A 17,299-nucleotide genomic window follows, 5' to 3' on the forward strand; every position below is an offset into this window, starting at 1 on the left:
GCGTCTTAACTGTACATGTAAGCAAATATGATCATCTTTGTCTAGCATTGGTAGTGTTCATACGTAGCTTGGCAATAGTAGTGATATGCATGGGGTGCAAGTCATTTTCCCATGAATACCGAAATACATGCGCTACAAGCTCAATGCTTACAATACAGCTCTCGCACTACATATTGTCTACTTGACAGGTTATCGTCACTATTGAACGTGGTTATAGATTTAAATTTTGGCTTTTTTTCTCGAGGATTGTATACTACCGCTTGCAGGCCTGAAATTGCTGCTGGAAGGCAATCTTGCTCCTGCCATTGATTGCGGAAGTCTAATCTTAATGAGCTCAACCCGCCGTGGATTAAGAAAGAAACATACGACCCCATTTTCGCATCTCCATTGTCCTCATGTGTCACTCTTCTAGGGGGATATGTTATTTTGCTCCCTTCAAAAACATTTCTGTGGATTTCTAAGTGAACTGAACTGGACAATATAAAATGAAGTCACTCACTTCGCTGAAACACCTCCCTCTTCTTGAAACCATGGATGCATCAACGATTCTCTTGCAGTAACTCTCCTAGCTGGGTCCCATTCAAACATTTTTGACAACAAGTCATAACCTTCGGAAGAAGTTGATCTCGTATGATACCATGTTGGTAAAGGGTTGGGATTAGAGTAAGGGCCAGAGGATAGATATGTGCGATATTCGGGAAGATGGACGATGTCGGGCCATTGTTCCGCTGTCACCACATGAGCAAACATTAGGCAAAGAGGCAAATTCCAGAAAAGGCATACGTTTAACGGGTCCCAGCACCTCACATATCTTGCCCATCTGGTCTCGTTGAAAAGGAAGCTGCTTTTTGCCGTCCATTTTGGCTTCATCGCCCTTGAAAATAGGACGTAGAGACAAAAGTTCTGCATAGATACAGCCAACAGCCCACATATCTGGATTGGTTATTGTCAGTAAATATAATAGATGACCAATGAGAAGCGAGATTGGAGAAAGACATACCAACGGCAGCTGTATAATGTTTCGCACCAAGTATTAGTTCTGGAGCGCGATACCAGATAGTAACCACAACTTTATCGCCTCCATACAACCCTTGCAGAGCCAGAGGTTTATGCCACAATCTTGCCAAGCCCAAATCACCTATCTTGACAACACCTGTATTGGTTACTAAGATATTTGCCGGCTTAAGGTCACGATGCAGCACGAAATTCGAGTGAAGGTAATGGACGCCCATTATCAATTGATGTAATAGGCGACGAAGAGTGGATGGAGGTATAGGAGTCCGAGCTGTTTGAGAATGGTGATGTATAATTTGCTTTCCCCATATCAGCACAACGTTCAATACCAGATGGCAGACCACATACCAGAAAATCATGTTCTGCGAACTCAAAAACCATGTAAATGGATTTGTCTTCTAATATGACTTCTCTAAGGGCAACTAGATTGCGATGATGGAGCTCTCGGTTCAACTGGTTGAATGGATACGAGACTGAGCTTTTACATGGACATGCTCACATACAAAACTCACCATTATTTCTCTGGCTCCACTTTGACTTATGCCAGCATAAGTAAGCACGTCGCCTTCCTTATCTGGTTTGAACTTTTTTATTGCGAATACATCTCCTTTTCTAGCTGGTCGGTCTCCTGGCCGCATACACATTTCGGGATTAAGGAGAGGATTCTCCTCAGACAAAGATGGCGACAGGATCTTGTCTTTTGGTATTGACAAGGCAGCACGAGCTGCACTCGGAAGGGCACTCTTTGAAGCTGTCGTGTTGGTGAGCGGAGCCAAGAAAACGGCCTTGTATACCCGTCCATAAGTTCCTACGAAGATTACGAAATAAGACAAAGACTCTCCTTCATCTCTATGCATGCTCACCAGATGATATGAATCCGAGGATCTTATAAGTTTTCAAAACTCTAAACCAGCAAAATCTTTACCAAAAGCTCTTGTGTGTTGATAGAATGGAGCTTACCCTCTTCTCTCTCTATCTCTCTTTGCATGATAATAGACCATGGGGTCCACCGCCAAAGTGTTGTTGCTCATTATATTCCATTGAATCTTTTGTAAACATGAATTGCCGCGATATATATAGATGAACCAAGCATAATAGAGTGAAGTCACGTGACTGAGCCAATGTGTCAAGGATTTGACTCGGTTATATAGATAGCATAAGGAAAGATTAAGAACGGAACAAGACTTTCTAATCGGCTAGATTACGTGTTATTAAATTAGGCGTGCCAGTTATCCGCATGCTTATCAGTCAGCACCGCGTGCCTATTCCTCACTCGTTATCCATTCCTGATAAGATATGTTGAATACTTTCCCACGGTGAATAATATTGACCAAACAAGTAAACAAATCAAAAAAGAAAATAAGATAAACAAAAGAAAAGTATATTCATTTTATCAGGGTATATTTCGACATATTCCAACTCGTTCTCAATCGAGTCGTAGGAAAAGGCATTAATATGTCTTTAGCTTCCAGGTCTCCAAAATCTCGCAAGTCCCTTTCTGCATTTGACCAGAATATCGACAACAATGTACATCGCTCTCATGTACCTGTCAAACAGGGCGGCAGAAGAGGTGTTGTCAGTATGGGTGGTGAAGAGCTTGTAGCAGCTTATTATTCAGATACAAAAGCAGATGACTACAGTCTAAAGGGGAATGTAAGACGTCATTTGGTATGTCTCTCTTGAGTTGCTCGAGTCTATTAATCTCATAAACATAGCAACCTCGGAAATCTATTCTGAAATCCATTTCTAGTCATTCTTTCAATCGACAGGCAGATGAAGAAACTGTTGATTACACCCAGCAATATGCTCATACTGTTGCCTTTGGATTGCTCGACAATGAAAATATCGACCTAGCTTCTAAAAACTCCAGGCAAAGTTTGGGAGGAAGGCGAGTGAGCTTTGCCCCAAATGCCCATGTACGGTGGGTTAATTCATATGAGCCGTGAGAAAAATATATACTGAAGCTATGTTTGTAGAATGTTTGAACGTCAAGCTTCGAGAACACCCCGCTCATCTGTCGGTATTCTCTATGCAGAATCGACCCCAACCACTACAAAGTCCACTCATTCACGTCGTTCTTCTATACAAAACATTGGATCAATATCAAAACCAAATGCTGTTTCCCCCAATATTTTTCAAGGGGAAGGAGAGTCTCTCGGGGAAGAGTCGATGGAGATTGAAGACGAGGATAGTTATGGAGTGGAAGTAGGCGCTATCTCTCAGCTAAACGGGGATGATCAAAATGTCGAAGGGGAAGAAACGATGGAAATAGAAGAAGAGGACATGGATATGGACATGACACAACACATTTACGGTGGTATCATCAGGCAAGCGTCCATGACCACTAATGGCACGGTTGAAATTGATGTTGATGCGGAGACTGAAGACGAAGATGGTCAAGATAATAACGAGGCCGAAGGGGACGAAGAGAAAACCATGGATTTCACTATCGCGGTAGGGGGTTTCCTTCCTCCTCAAGCGCCGGTAGGAGCCACAAGTAATAGGAACTCAATTGGTTATTCATTCACAGTGGCTCATGACGAAAATGCAAAAAAACTAATCCCTGGAGAGGCCATTGAGGGAGAGGATTATGTGATGGAAGAAACTGAAGCATACGGTCAGATTATTGGCCAAGACGTATCGTTTAGCTCTGGAAGTGAGGATACCATCGGCTCCAAGAATGGCGAGAAGACCATGACTTTCACCTTTAATCATGCAGAAGTTGCTTGGAACCATAACCAGGACTATGACGACAATGATGGCAATGAGATTATGGAGATGACTACTTCAGTCGGTGGAATTGTCAACCCCCCATCCGTTTTCCCGGGTCGAGCGGATTCTTCCAATGTCCAAAATACCGGCCCTCTCTCTGGAACGCCATCCTTTGCTCGGCAAACTATCTCATCTGCCCGGAAATCATCAGGAACAGCGAAGCGTAATGTGTTTGCTCCCTCACCTAGTCCACTCCAGTCCACAACTCCCAACATTTTGGGGATGCGAGCTGCAGAAGAGGTAGCAAAGCGACTGAGTTTCGGATCCATTATTTCCAGCGAGGAGAAGACGCGCATGAGAGAAGACTCGCAGAGACAGGATGGAGAAGAAAGTACCAAAAGAAACAGAATCAACGCTGTTGCTGATGAAACGTTTGGAATAACTTTGATTCAGCAAGAAGCTCAGCAATTTAAACCAATGAATGAAACATCTGATGATGAGCCTCAACTTGACGCCCAAACCAATACTACCCCGTCCTCTGACCCATTCCAGAGTCAAATACTTTCTGCTCGACAATCATCCCTCGGTACTGCTATGCGACTCTCACTTCCCGATCCGCAACCACAAGCAGCTATTCCTGAACCCTTGGCTGAAGAGGAAAATAACAAAAACATTGAGGATGAGGTGATGGAGCGTCAAGAACATGAGATACCTCAAAACATTTCTCTATCAGCCTTCTTGGAAATGACTGGTGTCCAATTCTTAGAGGGTTTACCGGGAATGCTAAGAAGGAGAAGTAGTGTAGCAAAAGGTATTTTAGGCCAGTCTTACTCTGGTGGCGGTAAGTCTTCTTTGAATCTTTCAGGAAAATGGCTCAACTCGTCCAGAGAGGGACTTCTCGTTGCATGAATACACGGAGGCCCAGGTCAACAGTATATTTCTGAACATGTACACATGGGCTGCCAATAAGTTACGTGATGACATCAAAACTGGCAATGACGAACTCTCTTTGGTCTCGGCACGATGCGATCTTGACTCTCCGCCTGTTATTCAAGAGTACCTCTTGGCATCGGATGAAGATAAGCAGTTATTTGAGATGACTTTCAAGTCTTACAAGACCAATACCCACCTCAAAGCGAGAGAGATGTGGTATGACTGGAAATGGCAACTTCTGGAGACTATTAAACCTGACGTGGAGAGTATGCTCAATGACATGAAAAATGTGAGCGTAGACTTTGTGGAATCTGAAAGAGTTGGCTGACAACAAGGCAAGGACAACAAACGTTTGACAGAGATCACTGAACAGACTACGGCGTTGCTTCCTCAACTTCGAGCACGGCAAATAGAGCTGCAAGCAGAACTTCAAAAAGAACGTGATGCCGTGGTCGAAATAGCTACCTGTGACCAAGGAGAACTGGCTACATATAAAGAGGCTATCGCTGAACAAAGTGCACAAATCAACAATTTTAGCACTGAGCTCGCCGATTCCAAGTCCAAGCTTTTCATCCTAACTTGCAAGCTCCAGGAGCTAAATGCCAAAAGACAAGAATCTGTGGCTGCTATCAATCATGCAAAGAGCCAATGTGATCAATATACCAGATCTGATGCTATCCGTTTGCAAGGTGAATATCTAGTTTACAAGAGCGATGCAACTGTAGATTGTTGGCTAACAATGACTCTAGAAGAATACACTTCCCTACAGCATCTTCATCTTTGGAATGTTTCCAAATCGCTCCCTGATATTCTGCAACTGACTTATGACGCTGAAATAACCCTTTCATTCACTTGTCATATGTACGTCCCCGACATTTCTTCCGCAAATCTTGTCTATCTGGACAATCGGATAAAACAATTAAAGAGATCAAATGATGGAATTAAAGGCGAATCACCGACCAAATGCCTTTTTGAGATTGCAAAGAAATGTATGGGCGATATGGTTGGAGACAAGAAGTGGGATCTATCTGCTGTAAGTTTGACAAGCGTCTTTCTGTCATGGACTGATACAAGTCCTACAGTTTGTCTTGCAAATTGGTCTTCTCTGGTCTCGAGCTCAACGGCTCCGTGCAGAGCTGCGATACCTTGCTTTCCATCATCCCCTGGCTATCACGTTCAAACCTGAAGCTTGTTCTATGCAAATCTTAGCTACAGTAATGATAAAGAAGAAAAAGAGCAAAGTAATGGTAACATTTGAAATTGACGAAGAGAAAATGAGGGGTTTCCCAGGAAGTTTAGCTAGCATTAAGACTGGAGTGAAGGGAGTGTATGGAACCGTCAAGTACGTTAGAGTTTATGACGCTGCAACTATAGAATTTATGCTAATATTGAGAAGTATAAATCTCTTGGAACAGGTAGCAAAACAAACCGTCCAATGCTCACGTCCTGAAGCCTATTTGGGGACGTTTCTACAAGTGTGTGTTGAGGTTCGTGAGAGATATACTCAGGCCTAATTTGGCCTGAGTCTGATTAGATCTATGGGGATATGTGCCGGTCTTGGTATAGAGTGGTGTATTGAAAGGTTGTACTGTTAGTTTTTTTTGTCTGGGTTACAATTATTCTAAATTTTGGTAATGAATATATTCTTTGGAACTCTCAACATCAACGAGGCTTGTCTCGTTCCTTTCGGACAATGCCTTTGTTGGAATGAGAAATATGCAACTTTACTTGCTTGCATTTCGTATTTGGTGATATCAATGCACTTTTTTTTTTTTTTTTTTGGTTGAATTCACAACACTTCTCTTTTGCGTTACTCTACCTCCATGCTAAAGAAACGTTTTAGAGTGTACCCTTAACAGCCTTGGAAATGCTTTCGGCAAAGTAATCAACGTTATTGTTGTTCAAGCCAGCCATAGAAATTCGACCGTCACGGGTTAGGTAGATGCTTGCCTTTTCAGCAAGAGCGTCCACTTGTTCAGGCTTCAAGCCAGTGAAAGAGAACATGCCTAATAAGTATTATTAGTACCAATTTTTTGGGGTTGTATTTATTTCATAAAAAAACAAAATATACCGATTTGGGATTTAATGTGACCCCACTGTCCAGGAGTTTCAAGCTCAACCAACTTATTATAGAGCCGCTCTCTCATCTCAATAATTCGATCGGCCATGCCTTTAACTTCGACAAGCCACTCGCTGGTGAGCTCTGGAGATCCAAGGATTGTAGAGACAAGACGAGCGCCGCTAGAGAAACATTTCAGCATAGGTGAAACAGAGAGTGTGATAGCGCATTTGAACTTACTGGATAGGAGGGTTGGAGTAGAGCGGTCGAATAATAATTTTTAGTTGAGAATCAACTCGAGCTTTCTCTTCAGGAGACTCGCAGACAAAAGAAATAGCGCCGACACGTTCACCATAGAGACCCATATTCTGTATATTCAGTTAATGAATTATCACCACATTTCCAAAATGAAATAAGATGGTCACCTTGGCAAAAGATTGGCAAAGCAAAAGCTGATGACCTTGTTCAACAAAGTAACGAACGGCGAATGCATCCTTGAGCGTATCGCCAGAAGCAAAACCCTGATAAGCCATGTCAAAGAATGGGAAGTGCTTCTTTTCCTTGACAATGTCGGAGAGCTCCTTCCATTGCTCCTGTGTAGGATCGATACCTGTAGGGTTCTATGTTTTCATCAGCACCTACTTAATCGAGAAGTTCAACAAAATCACATGAGCACAGGCATGAAGAAGAACAATAGATCCCTCGGGAGCAGCCCTAATATCGGCTTTCATGCCCTCAAAGTCAAGTCCTACGGTGTCCTTGTTAAAGTACTTGTATTGCTTGACTTCAAGGCCAGAGTCTTTAGCAATAGGAATGTGGTTGCCCCAAGTAGGAGTGGGTAGATAAATAGTCTTTGCGCCGGGATACCATCTTGCGAGAAAAGCAGCGCCAACCCGAAGGGCACCGGTGCCCGAGATGGACTGTGTAATGGCGAGCTGTAATCTAATTAGTATGTCGTGATCAGGAAGGCGGAGGAAAAGAAGAAAAAAAAACGTACACGATTATCAACAATAGGAGCAGAGTCTTTGCCATAAGCTAACTCAGCAGCAAGCTTTGTAAAGTTTGCCAGTCCCTATACTTTGCATTAGAGTAGTACTAGCGATGCCATCCCGCAACGAACAGTAATGGGAAGGTACTCTTTGTCCTGCATAGCCTCGGAGAGGATCTTTTCAGCTTTTTTCACCGTAGGAAGCACATAAGGTTTGCCCGCGCCATCACGCTGCAATATTCGAGTTAGCTGCTGAGCTTTATTGCTAAGAAGACGTCACGTACATAGGCACCTAGTAAGTCCAATTCAGCCTCAGTCTTTCACCCCAGAATGAAAACGTACCGACACCAAGATTAATCTTTTTAGGAGAGGCATTGGCCTTGAACCTTTCAGTAACGCCGAGAATAGCGTCAGGAGGTCTGTCCATCAAAGATGATCAGCACAAAAGACACATTGCGGACGAGATGACTGACCCAGCCGGAACATTAGCCCATGCGGATGCAGACCTGACAAGGGAGCCTGGAAGGACCTTGTGGCTAAGCGCAGGCCTGGCGAGGAGTGACCTTGCAGAGTGAGCAAGCATCTTTGGAATGGCTTGTAGAAGAAAACTATAGAAAAGAATTGTAAATTTGCTTCTACTCAAAAGCTAGCAGACGACTGGAACATGAATCACCGGTCGAAACAATCCGATATGTCCGAAATTACGTAAACACATTATTACGTAACTCAATGTTTGATAAAATCGTAATTCTATGTATAGATGTATAAAAGGAATGAAAAACAAGTATTTTTTATGGAAGAAATCCTGCGAAAGGCTGATACAGTGACCTCTATAATAGTTTTGAATTATAAAAGTGATGTGAATTTGAGATGATCTCATTGGTTGGATCGTTTGATAAGGGTTTTCTTATGGTAGCGGCGATCGCCGCCACGCACATGTAGTCTTCCTTCTTTCGCCATGAGGAGAGCTATGTACCTACATGGGGCCCCAGAGAAATGTGAGGTAAAACACTTTCAGTTTTGGGGGCTTTTTCCATGCATAGTAGCCATCAAAAGCGTCATAAAAGTGACGTGTAATAAATCCGCTCGGGCATTTTTCTCTCCACAGGGGGACAAAGGTTTTTTTCCCTTTACTATTTTTTTTTCTTTTACATCTGCATCTATTACTACTTTTGCCACAGAGCAACCCGCTACAGCGTATCTACTCAAAGCAGCCCTTCAATCGCGCGTATCTCGTGCCCATCTATCGATGAAGAAGTCCAAACTACCTAATAGTGACTATACCAACGTATCTTTGACTGGAGCCGGGTAAGATGAACATTCAATACGGCTGCGTTTGTATCGTTGCTGACTATGGAATTGCTATCGTTCCCTTCATGATATGACGTCCTCGCTTTGTCGCTTTTTCGTGCTGTAACTGCAGTGTCGCTTCCCGCCTCCTCAGACTCCCACCTCAGATCATTCTTCTCCTGGACAGCGCAAGCAAACCTCCATAACACGGCTTACCCTCGAGTCATACTATAAAACAACCAAAAAAGCCAGCAGTCTGTCCGGCCCAACTACAGTTTAAACAATTTTCGTTACCATTCTTATGGGATAATCAACATTGCCGTCACACAGTAGGTCGAATAGACGACCTCCATACAAATAAATCCACCTGTGAATCTTATTACCGCCAAACGAACATTACTCGACCTAGATACTGTGTTTGTGGGAGGTCTTGTATCTATCGCCCAATAACTGCATCACCGATTCAAAAAACTAAGAATAGCTACCAAATAAATTACTACAAGGCACAATGAACGCTTTCCGCACTCTTCCCATTCTTCATCGCCCTTCACGTTCCTCTTCGCCTGCTCCACCCACTGTGCAGCCCACAAATGCCTCTGGTATTCCAGCGTCCTCCGAAAAGCGCCGCTCTCGATCTCTTTCGAGGCAGGTGGCCGACAAGGTGTCCTCTTTACAGCTTTCAACCAATGGAAATTCTACCCCTACCAATGGCTCTATGGCGCCCTCATCCAACACTTCCTCACAGCCCGTTGGCAAAAGGCTCAGTCCTCCAGGCTCCAGAAGCTCCACTCCAAATAATTTCGCCAGCCCTCTTCCCACTGTTACCACGGGAGAAGGACCAGCGAATGGTTACATGGATGTTATTAGCTTGAGGTTGAATGAAACCGTCAATAAGGCTATTGCTGGAGTGGATTTTAACAACAAAAAGGGCTTCAAAAAGGGGAATGGTTTGCTTGTAGGCGAAGCGGTAGTGAAGTGAGTCTATTTGTGCATGGCCAAGATTGTGAGCTGATTGTATCTCGCAGAGAGTTACCTGAACCCCCTTTTGACGCGTATCTGATGCGTGCTATCCTTCGTACATCTGTTCGATCGCTTAGCATCTATACAACTCGTCTCGAATCTCTACTTCTTCCATCGCTCACCGATGCCTCCTTCTTTGCCCCCTTTAATTTTTCTCCGTCCGGATATCCTCTTAATCCAGTGCAGTATTTTGCCCTTTCTATCGCTCATGCCGCCTGGGAAACTTGTGAGACCCTTGAGTTGACGTTGGAAAGCGGCAAGTGGCCCAAATTTGTATGTGAGGCACTCAGACCTATCATGGATAAGCTTGATTTGGTCGTCAGTAAGGTCGTACAATCCTTGTTGTTGACCTTGAAAAAGGAGTTGATTGCAAGCTTGGCTCGAACCGAGGGCATATCGCCTCCTGGAAACAAACCTATAGGCCTTACTACCATCCCGACTCCTACCAGTGCCGCTCCTCTCCCCAAAGATGCTAATTCGTTGCCGTCAACTGGCCTTGCCAAAGAACAATCTGCATCTGGAGTACCTCGCACGCTGACGATTCCGTCTTGTCTTCAATCCTTTGCTTCTCGTGTTGACGGCGCTCGCAAAATCTTTGAGATTGTCGCAAAGCCTTGTGCTGATGATGGTGAAGGGTGGATCACAAGCATTGTGGTGGCTGTCATCTGGAAAGGCATATGTGTCATTGCAGAAATGGATCCTGGACCTTTGGGCAGACCTCCCAGCCCAAGTTCCGTTACACGAGCATTGGCAGGGCTTGGTAAAGAGAAAGAAGCTGTCAATGGCATCTCTTCGAGCTCCTCTCTCCATGGCGTCACCGCCAAACTCGCTTCTTCCTTCTCTCTACCTTCACGATCACAGAGCCGCGCTTCTTCTCCCCCTCGCAACAAGGCCTCACTGGACCCAATCACCCTTGCTCTCTACTCCCTTGAAGCACTCGTCAAGCGTCTTGTGACTGGTCTGGTCCAGTCACCTTCGCCTGCAGATTATCAAGACGAGCACCTTGCTCGAGAAGCTTTGTCGGAAGCTGTTGAAGCACTCAAGTCATTCAGAATCATTTCTTCCGCCATGTACACGGGCAGTCGCCCATCTGCTCGTCTTCTCGCATCCGCACGTCGACTTCGCGACGATGTCGAGGATCCTGTCGAGGATGAGCTAGACAATGCCATGGAAGATATTCAGCCTCCCATTCTCTTTTCTGTAGTGAGTCACCAAGCAAACATGCTTCTCTCCTCTCTCTCCACAGAAAAGGTCCATATGAAGCTCTGTCATCCCTCAGAAGCTTGGGGCCGGGCACCGGGAGAATATGAACGTCAAGTCTTGGCTACATTTTCGTCTGCCGATGACAGTGCGCGGCAGGTTGCCCTCGCTATGAAGCCTGAGATTGAGAGGGTACTGAGCCAGCTTTCTTCTCTGGTTTCTCAACGTGGGCTTGCCAGCAAGGAGAGCAAGGAGCAGGATACTCTTGCAGAGGCTGTCGAGTGCGTCAAGTGTCTTGGCGTGCTCTGTGATGCTAGATGTGGAGTCAAAGCTGGGGGTGATCATTAACCCACTATTGATCTATTCTCGTTTACTCTTTTCAAAAATGAAAATTACAAAAACAGGTGTCGGTTCCATAGTTGATTGGCTGAGGTGATTTTTCAATTTTCGGCGTCTTTCCATTCGTTCTTTCTGTTGGTATACTTGGGGATGTATGGGTGTTGGTAGAGTATTCTGAGAGACTTGTGCATGAAAACAACGTGATACCCCGAGCTTGACGCTATCAACCTACAAACCTCGTCTATGGTTAAGTTGGCAACAGCCATGGCAAGAGCCAACGGAATACTATCCAGACAATCGACCCACCCTCCACTTGTCGCACGCTATACCCAACGGCCTGCCGAGAAAGCATTTATCGCCATGCATGACGCACCGGAACCTCGTCCTCAACTCGCTGTTCTAGACGGAGCGCTACCAATAAATGGGGAAAGACCAACGGACCGACCCTGCACTAATGCTCGAAATTGAGGGAAGATGTGTAACGGTATACGGCAGTGGAACGGTTCTCCGGAATGCCGTCAGTGAAGCAGCTCTCCACTACCTTGTACCGAGGTTTTCGACAGGGCCGGGAAAGAGTGTCGATGTCGGCCTATCCGTAAACGTCACTATGCCGACATATCTGATGCCAGGCCGTTACTTTTTTCCCATTTGATTGTGTGTGTCTGCAGCCTACCTCAGAAATTTATGAAACATTTGCAAGTCGCTTCGCTGTTGATCAGCCTTGGACTGTAGCACGAAACGATTCAGGCAAAGATGGCAGCATCCGCATCGTTCACACAATGCTTCATATCGAATGCCGCTGCCAGCCGTCCGCTGCTTCACCCAAAGCCCAACACAATTTATACCTGTTCGCTTTCGCTCTCGTATAACGGCCCTGTTTTAATAGGGCAATCGTGCCTGACCATCATCAACGAATCTTGGTGATCGTTCTGTCCCTTTGGACCGAATGCCTTTCCCGACAAAGATGGAACATTTTCATTGAAAAGAACATTCCTTTTCTCCGATCGCCTCCAATGGAAGGACGCCAGATCCCAAACCACGCTATGGTGAGTCTAAGGCACGGATTTGGAAGCTCGAACGTTGCGAAAGATGCGTCGACCGTTACCGTATCCGACAGTCATGCTGTAGCGACGGCGAGTGGCCCATTGCTGCACCTGATTGAATGGCCATTAGCGACAGGCACAGCCGTTGATGTAGGCAACCTCGGAGAGGCAGCCGGTAGAGACGACCGTTTATGCTGACCCACACCCGGTCCGGCTTTGCCTACGACGAATAAGAGACCGTTCCGCTCCTGGGTAGGGAGAAACCCTGTCTGGGTGACCTATTGGATTGCGCCATTCGCCGTGCTGCGCCGCTACACCGTTGCGCTGCTGAGCCACTGAACCACTGAGCCACCACCACCAATGGCTTACCCAATACCACAACGCTGCAGATCGACGCCGACAACGCACAGACCTGCACTGGTCGCACGCCTCCCTCCCCTTCCGTTGGCGCTTCGACTAGCGGTGACATCTGCCGTGACGACGGAAGCCTCGCATGGCGTCATACCACTTCTGCACCGAGCTCGACGCGTCGCGTCGCGTCTCTCTACCCAACGTGGCACTGCGGCGATCGCCGCCGCTCCATGCATGGCTCATTCCCGCAACCCCAGCCATGCACAATACATTATCTCGATAGTGGCGAATCCGGGGTGAACATGGTAGAGTAGCGCGCACGGACCGCTCTGTCACGTTCGGACGTTACATGCCATCACTGTACTGTTTTTTTCATAGCCTGATTTTCATTTGGCGCCGAGCCGGACCTGTATCCGTCGTGTCGGTGCTGAGAATATATATATAGGAGATGCATGGATGCATGGGAAACTGTTTTTACCCATTTGGATTAAAAGAAAGAGTAGTGTTTGCCACCCACCACCACCAACATAAAAGCTTCCGTCCGTCCTCTCGCCTGTCGCCACAGTTGCCTGTTACTGCCACTGCCATCGCCGCCACCGTCGCCGTCCGCCACGCCAGCCAACCCACCAGACTCCTCGTGACAAGAGACAGCCCTGGTGTAGACAGAAAGCACTGGCCGTTGTGTGTGTGTCGCTCACGGGTACATGTCTGTCAGCACTCTCTCTATATATACCATACATCCCTTCCCGTACACACCCATCTTCCTTCTCGCACGCTCGCCTACGTCGTATACACCAGGGACGATCGACAGACACGCTGTGTCGTGAAACGACAGTCTGTCGACAGACCCATGGCTGGATTCTGAAACGTGAGTGTCGCATCGCCCCGCGCAGAGAATATATTAAGTGGGAGGTTGTGTTGGGCCGTGTTGATGAGCTGGCGCTGACTTTTCTTTTGTAGTTCTATCGTACCGTGACAGTGAGTGGTGGCGGCGGTGGTGGTGGTGTTTGGCGAGGGCTGACGGATGGAATAGCTCTCTTGTACTACGCCAATACCGGCTACGTTTACGTTCTTTTGAATTTGAGTGAGTGGCGTCGGGCGTGGTCGCGGTGGCAGCGAGGCTGACATGCCAGCAGTTTTTTCTCATAGGTTAGTCCTCGCGAGGTGCGATGCCGTTTGGCTCCTTGGATTCCCAGTCTATTGCGTTTGGAAAAGAATACAGCCGCTGGCGTGACACCACCCTGAGGCAGTCGTATTGCTCTTGCCCTGCGAGTTTCCTATACGGCCTAGGGACGTGACCCACTCTTTCCTTTTGGCTTTTTCGCTGGTCGGGCGAGATTGGCTCTGGTCGTGACTGTCTGGGTGGTGGACTATGGCGTAGACTGGGTGGTTGCGGTTGAGCTCCGGCGTAGAGATTAAAAAGGCTGACGACTGGTTTTCTATCCGCACCATTGACTTGAAAAAACTGCCACATTGGGGGTTTAAATCGATACCACACGTCACTCCACACTGCTTTTTCATCTTTTTTTCTCTTTTCTTTTTTTCTCACTCAACCTTTTCTCTTCTTCACCATCCCTTACGTCTGTCTTTTGGCGATACGTGTTGCGCGAGCAGGTCTCTCAACATCAACATCCATCCCGTCTCTCATTCGGTTACTTGTCAACTTTTCATATCAAACAATCTCATCATGCCAGTCGCACCCACCACGAAATCCGCAAGACCTAGCTCAGTCTATGACAGATGCACAAGGGCTTCCGCCTCACCAAAATCATCTCGCAAAACAGCAACACAACTCAAGGGGAAACCCATCGCAGCTTGTCAACGTATCGTCAGTCGGACCAAACGGGCAGAGGTGCAGTATCTCGAGGAGGATTACACCGAAGAGATTGTGGCTTACATGCGGGCGATGGACGTGAGTCGAGAGGTGTCGGCCAGCACTGACGTGTGTAGACGGTCACCTTGGCCTCGGCAGACCTGATGGACTTGCAGCCAGAACTGCAATGGTTCATGCGGGGCTATCTCATCGACTTTATCATCGAAGTCCACCAACAGTTTCGTCTCCGGCCAGAGGTGCTCTTTCTCGCCATGAATATCGTCGACAGGTACATTTCCAAGCGTGTCGTTTACAAAAAGCACTATCAGCTCGTCGGCTGTACCGCACTCTGGATCGCGGCCAAGTTTGAAGACGCCAAGGACAAGGTGCCTCTTGTGCACGAGCTGTCGGAAATGTGCTGCAAAGCGTATGACGAAAGCGCGTTTATCCAGATGGAAGGCCACGTCTTGTCGACCATCGGCTGGACTCTCGGTCATCCCTCGGGAGAGGCTTGGTTGAGGGTCTTTACCTCTGGATCGAGGCAGGAGGATACCAAGGTGTGCAACATGGCCAGGTTTTTGATGGAGGTCACATTGTTTTACCGAGACTTTATCGGAATTCAGTCGTCTATTATCGCAGGAGGCGCGCTGATGCTCGCAAGGTTTATCTGCGGCAAGTCTTACAAGGTGAGTTTTAAGGTGTGCGACATGGCTGATGTGCGTAGCCTTGTTACACGGGTGTTGCCGAAGATCTGGCGGCAAAGATTGCCAAAGCTATTGATAGGCGATTATCACAAGAATTGGAATCGACGTCTGAGATTGTCATTCGCAAATACGCTCCGACATACTATGACCGTGTATCGACGGTCTGTCGCGAGTGGTATTTATCGGGTCGAAGATACTCGTACAACCCTGTCGCTGCAAACACGGGTCTCTCCACTCCTGGCCTCGCTCGCTCCTGGAACAAGCGCAGCTCGTGGCCCAGTGGATCCCCATCAGGTTCTTGTACCTCTTCCGAAGCTGGTGACGACACGCCTGTTACTCCCATAACGCCGGTCCACACCCATGTCACCGACCCATTCTCTGTCGCAAAGGAAAACGTCGCTCCCGAGCAATCATCAATATCAAAGGTGGCCCGGGTATGCAAGATTGCGACAGTGGAAAGCGCACATGGTGCCAGCAAGCCACAGACGGTCTACTCGCAACGGCCTGCGTTGCATACCCTGCCAGCGGTCGCTGACATCGGTATACCCAACCGTGCCACGAGACGATTAAGCAATTAATCTGCTTGTTTCCTTTTTTTCTCTTTCATTGATTCGGCAGCATTATTTCCTCTTGCATATAGCATCACGGCATCATATTGCATTCACCATCATTCAAAAATCACCTCCAACTTTTGGCATGGGAGACTCTGACCGCATTACATCCTTGACAATCGCCCGTATGAAATAATCTCAAAGCTAGGGTTACGCGAGGGATTGGCCACATCATCAACTTGGAAATTTTAGGCATATCCGCTCTATCCCTCCCTTTCCCGGTCACTCTTCTTGTCTCTTTCTTTTTGAGATTCTACACGTATCTTTATTCCCCATCGCCAGCTCGCCTTTCGCAATTTACATTTATTTTACAATTGACATCATTCCCGGCTTTATTTCTGCGTTTTACTCTCGAGACCGTTTACTGTTACATGTTAGTTGATACCAGATAGTGTTGATCACCTCTTAACGATCGATGACATGAGATGAGGATGAAAATATATACATATATATATGCATGATGTTGAGTACTCTATTACTTTGGGTGAGCAACATTGGCAGCTTGGTGGTTTGAACGCGCCTGTTTTTGGATGTGTTACGAACTGATAATGACGTCATCGACTCCTATGGGTATAACTGACTTTAAGGATTAGATTACATAATCTTTCCTTGGAGATTACTTTCAACTTAGGGTAGACAATTCTAAACCTGTCCAATTGCACATTGTACATCAGAATTGACTACCCTCTTGAGAATAGTCACGTGATTATCTGCGGGATCAAATCATAGCTGTGAAGACACTGCGTACATGGTGCTCATCTCAATCGTCTTGAATTTATACTTGCTGCGTTTCTTCATATCTCTTATTACAAACCAGCTAACTGCATAGTACTTTAACAGTATGTCCAGGTACAGTGACCGCCAACGTTTGATACGAAAATTCGAATATAGCATTGCCAAATACTTCCCATATCGGCATCTTAAAGTGGTCCGTCCTCTGAGTCGACTGTAGTGTCATTGTCCCAGTCCTTCCAGACGTCGAGCCAAAATCGACGGCCCTGGGGGTTCAACGAAGCAATTGGTTGTGTCCTGGCTGGTATTTGGGCCGGTCCTGGCTGAGTAGAAGCATGAGGACCCATTGACATACCAGAAGCTTGAGGATAGGATGGGAGCGAAGGAGCGGCTGATATCTCTGCAGCGCGGCGGTGTGGTGGCGGTCTAGGGTTACTGCTCGAGTTGGCTGGCTGAGCTGAGCTGAGCTTGCTGATGCTTTCTGCATGTC

General features: G+C 46.6%; 5 protein-coding genes across 5 annotated transcripts; 3 read left to right on the forward strand and 2 right to left on the reverse strand.

The window, feature by feature from the left end:
* Positions 1 to 219: 219 nt before the first annotated feature.
* L203_104302 (serine/threonine-protein kinase SSN3) lies at positions 220 to 2,045 on the reverse strand (the record flags this gene model as incomplete). Its single annotated transcript, XM_066213689.1, has 9 exons — positions 220 to 319; positions 367 to 447; positions 500 to 728; positions 784 to 933; positions 1,001 to 1,313; positions 1,363 to 1,467; positions 1,527 to 1,822; positions 1,878 to 1,918; positions 1,975 to 2,045. The coding sequence occupies 9 exons, from the start codon at positions 2,043 to 2,045 to the stop codon at positions 220 to 222; spliced, it is 1,386 nt and encodes a 461-aa protein (XP_066069786.1).
* A 424-nt stretch (positions 2,046 to 2,469) lies between these two features.
* Positions 2,470 to 6,173, forward strand: L203_104303 (uncharacterized protein; the record flags this gene model as incomplete). Its single annotated transcript, XM_066213690.1, has 8 exons — positions 2,470 to 2,682; positions 2,730 to 2,935; positions 2,991 to 4,567; positions 4,614 to 4,948; positions 5,000 to 5,348; positions 5,409 to 5,692; positions 5,742 to 6,001; positions 6,056 to 6,173. The coding sequence occupies 8 exons, from the start codon at positions 2,470 to 2,472 to the stop codon at positions 6,171 to 6,173; spliced, it is 3,342 nt and encodes a 1,113-aa protein (XP_066069787.1).
* A 325-nt stretch (positions 6,174 to 6,498) lies between these two features.
* L203_104304 (uncharacterized protein) lies at positions 6,499 to 8,289 on the reverse strand (the record flags this gene model as incomplete). Its single annotated transcript, XM_066213691.1, has 10 exons — positions 6,499 to 6,665; positions 6,731 to 6,900; positions 6,959 to 7,086; positions 7,144 to 7,338; positions 7,387 to 7,653; positions 7,716 to 7,790; positions 7,839 to 7,937; positions 7,991 to 7,998; positions 8,049 to 8,125; positions 8,180 to 8,289. The coding sequence occupies 10 exons, from the start codon at positions 8,287 to 8,289 to the stop codon at positions 6,499 to 6,501; spliced, it is 1,296 nt and encodes a 431-aa protein (XP_066069788.1).
* A 1,215-nt stretch (positions 8,290 to 9,504) lies between these two features.
* L203_104305 (uncharacterized protein) lies at positions 9,505 to 11,564 on the forward strand (the record flags this gene model as incomplete). Its single annotated transcript, XM_066213692.1, has 2 exons — positions 9,505 to 9,971; positions 10,022 to 11,564. 2 exons carry the CDS (start codon positions 9,505 to 9,507, stop codon positions 11,562 to 11,564), a joined length of 2,010 nt encoding a protein of 669 aa, XP_066069789.1.
* Positions 11,565 to 12,958: 1,394 nt separating this feature from the next.
* On the forward strand, positions 12,959 to 16,044 carry L203_104306 (uncharacterized protein; the record flags this gene model as incomplete). The annotated part of the gene is made up of 8 exons (XM_066213693.1): positions 12,959 to 13,245; positions 13,612 to 13,817; positions 13,910 to 13,927; positions 13,983 to 14,033; positions 14,086 to 14,098; positions 14,564 to 14,891; positions 14,939 to 15,319; positions 15,487 to 16,044. 8 exons carry the CDS (start codon positions 12,959 to 12,961, stop codon positions 16,042 to 16,044), a joined length of 1,842 nt encoding a protein of 613 aa, XP_066069790.1.
* Positions 16,045 to 17,299: the final 1,255 nt, after the last annotated feature.

The sequence above is a fragment of the Cryptococcus depauperatus genome, chromosome 5 (genome assembly GCF_001720195.1).
Source record: "Cryptococcus depauperatus CBS 7841 chromosome 5, complete sequence".
NCBI lineage: Eukaryota > Fungi > Basidiomycota > Tremellomycetes > Tremellales > Cryptococcaceae > Cryptococcus > Cryptococcus depauperatus.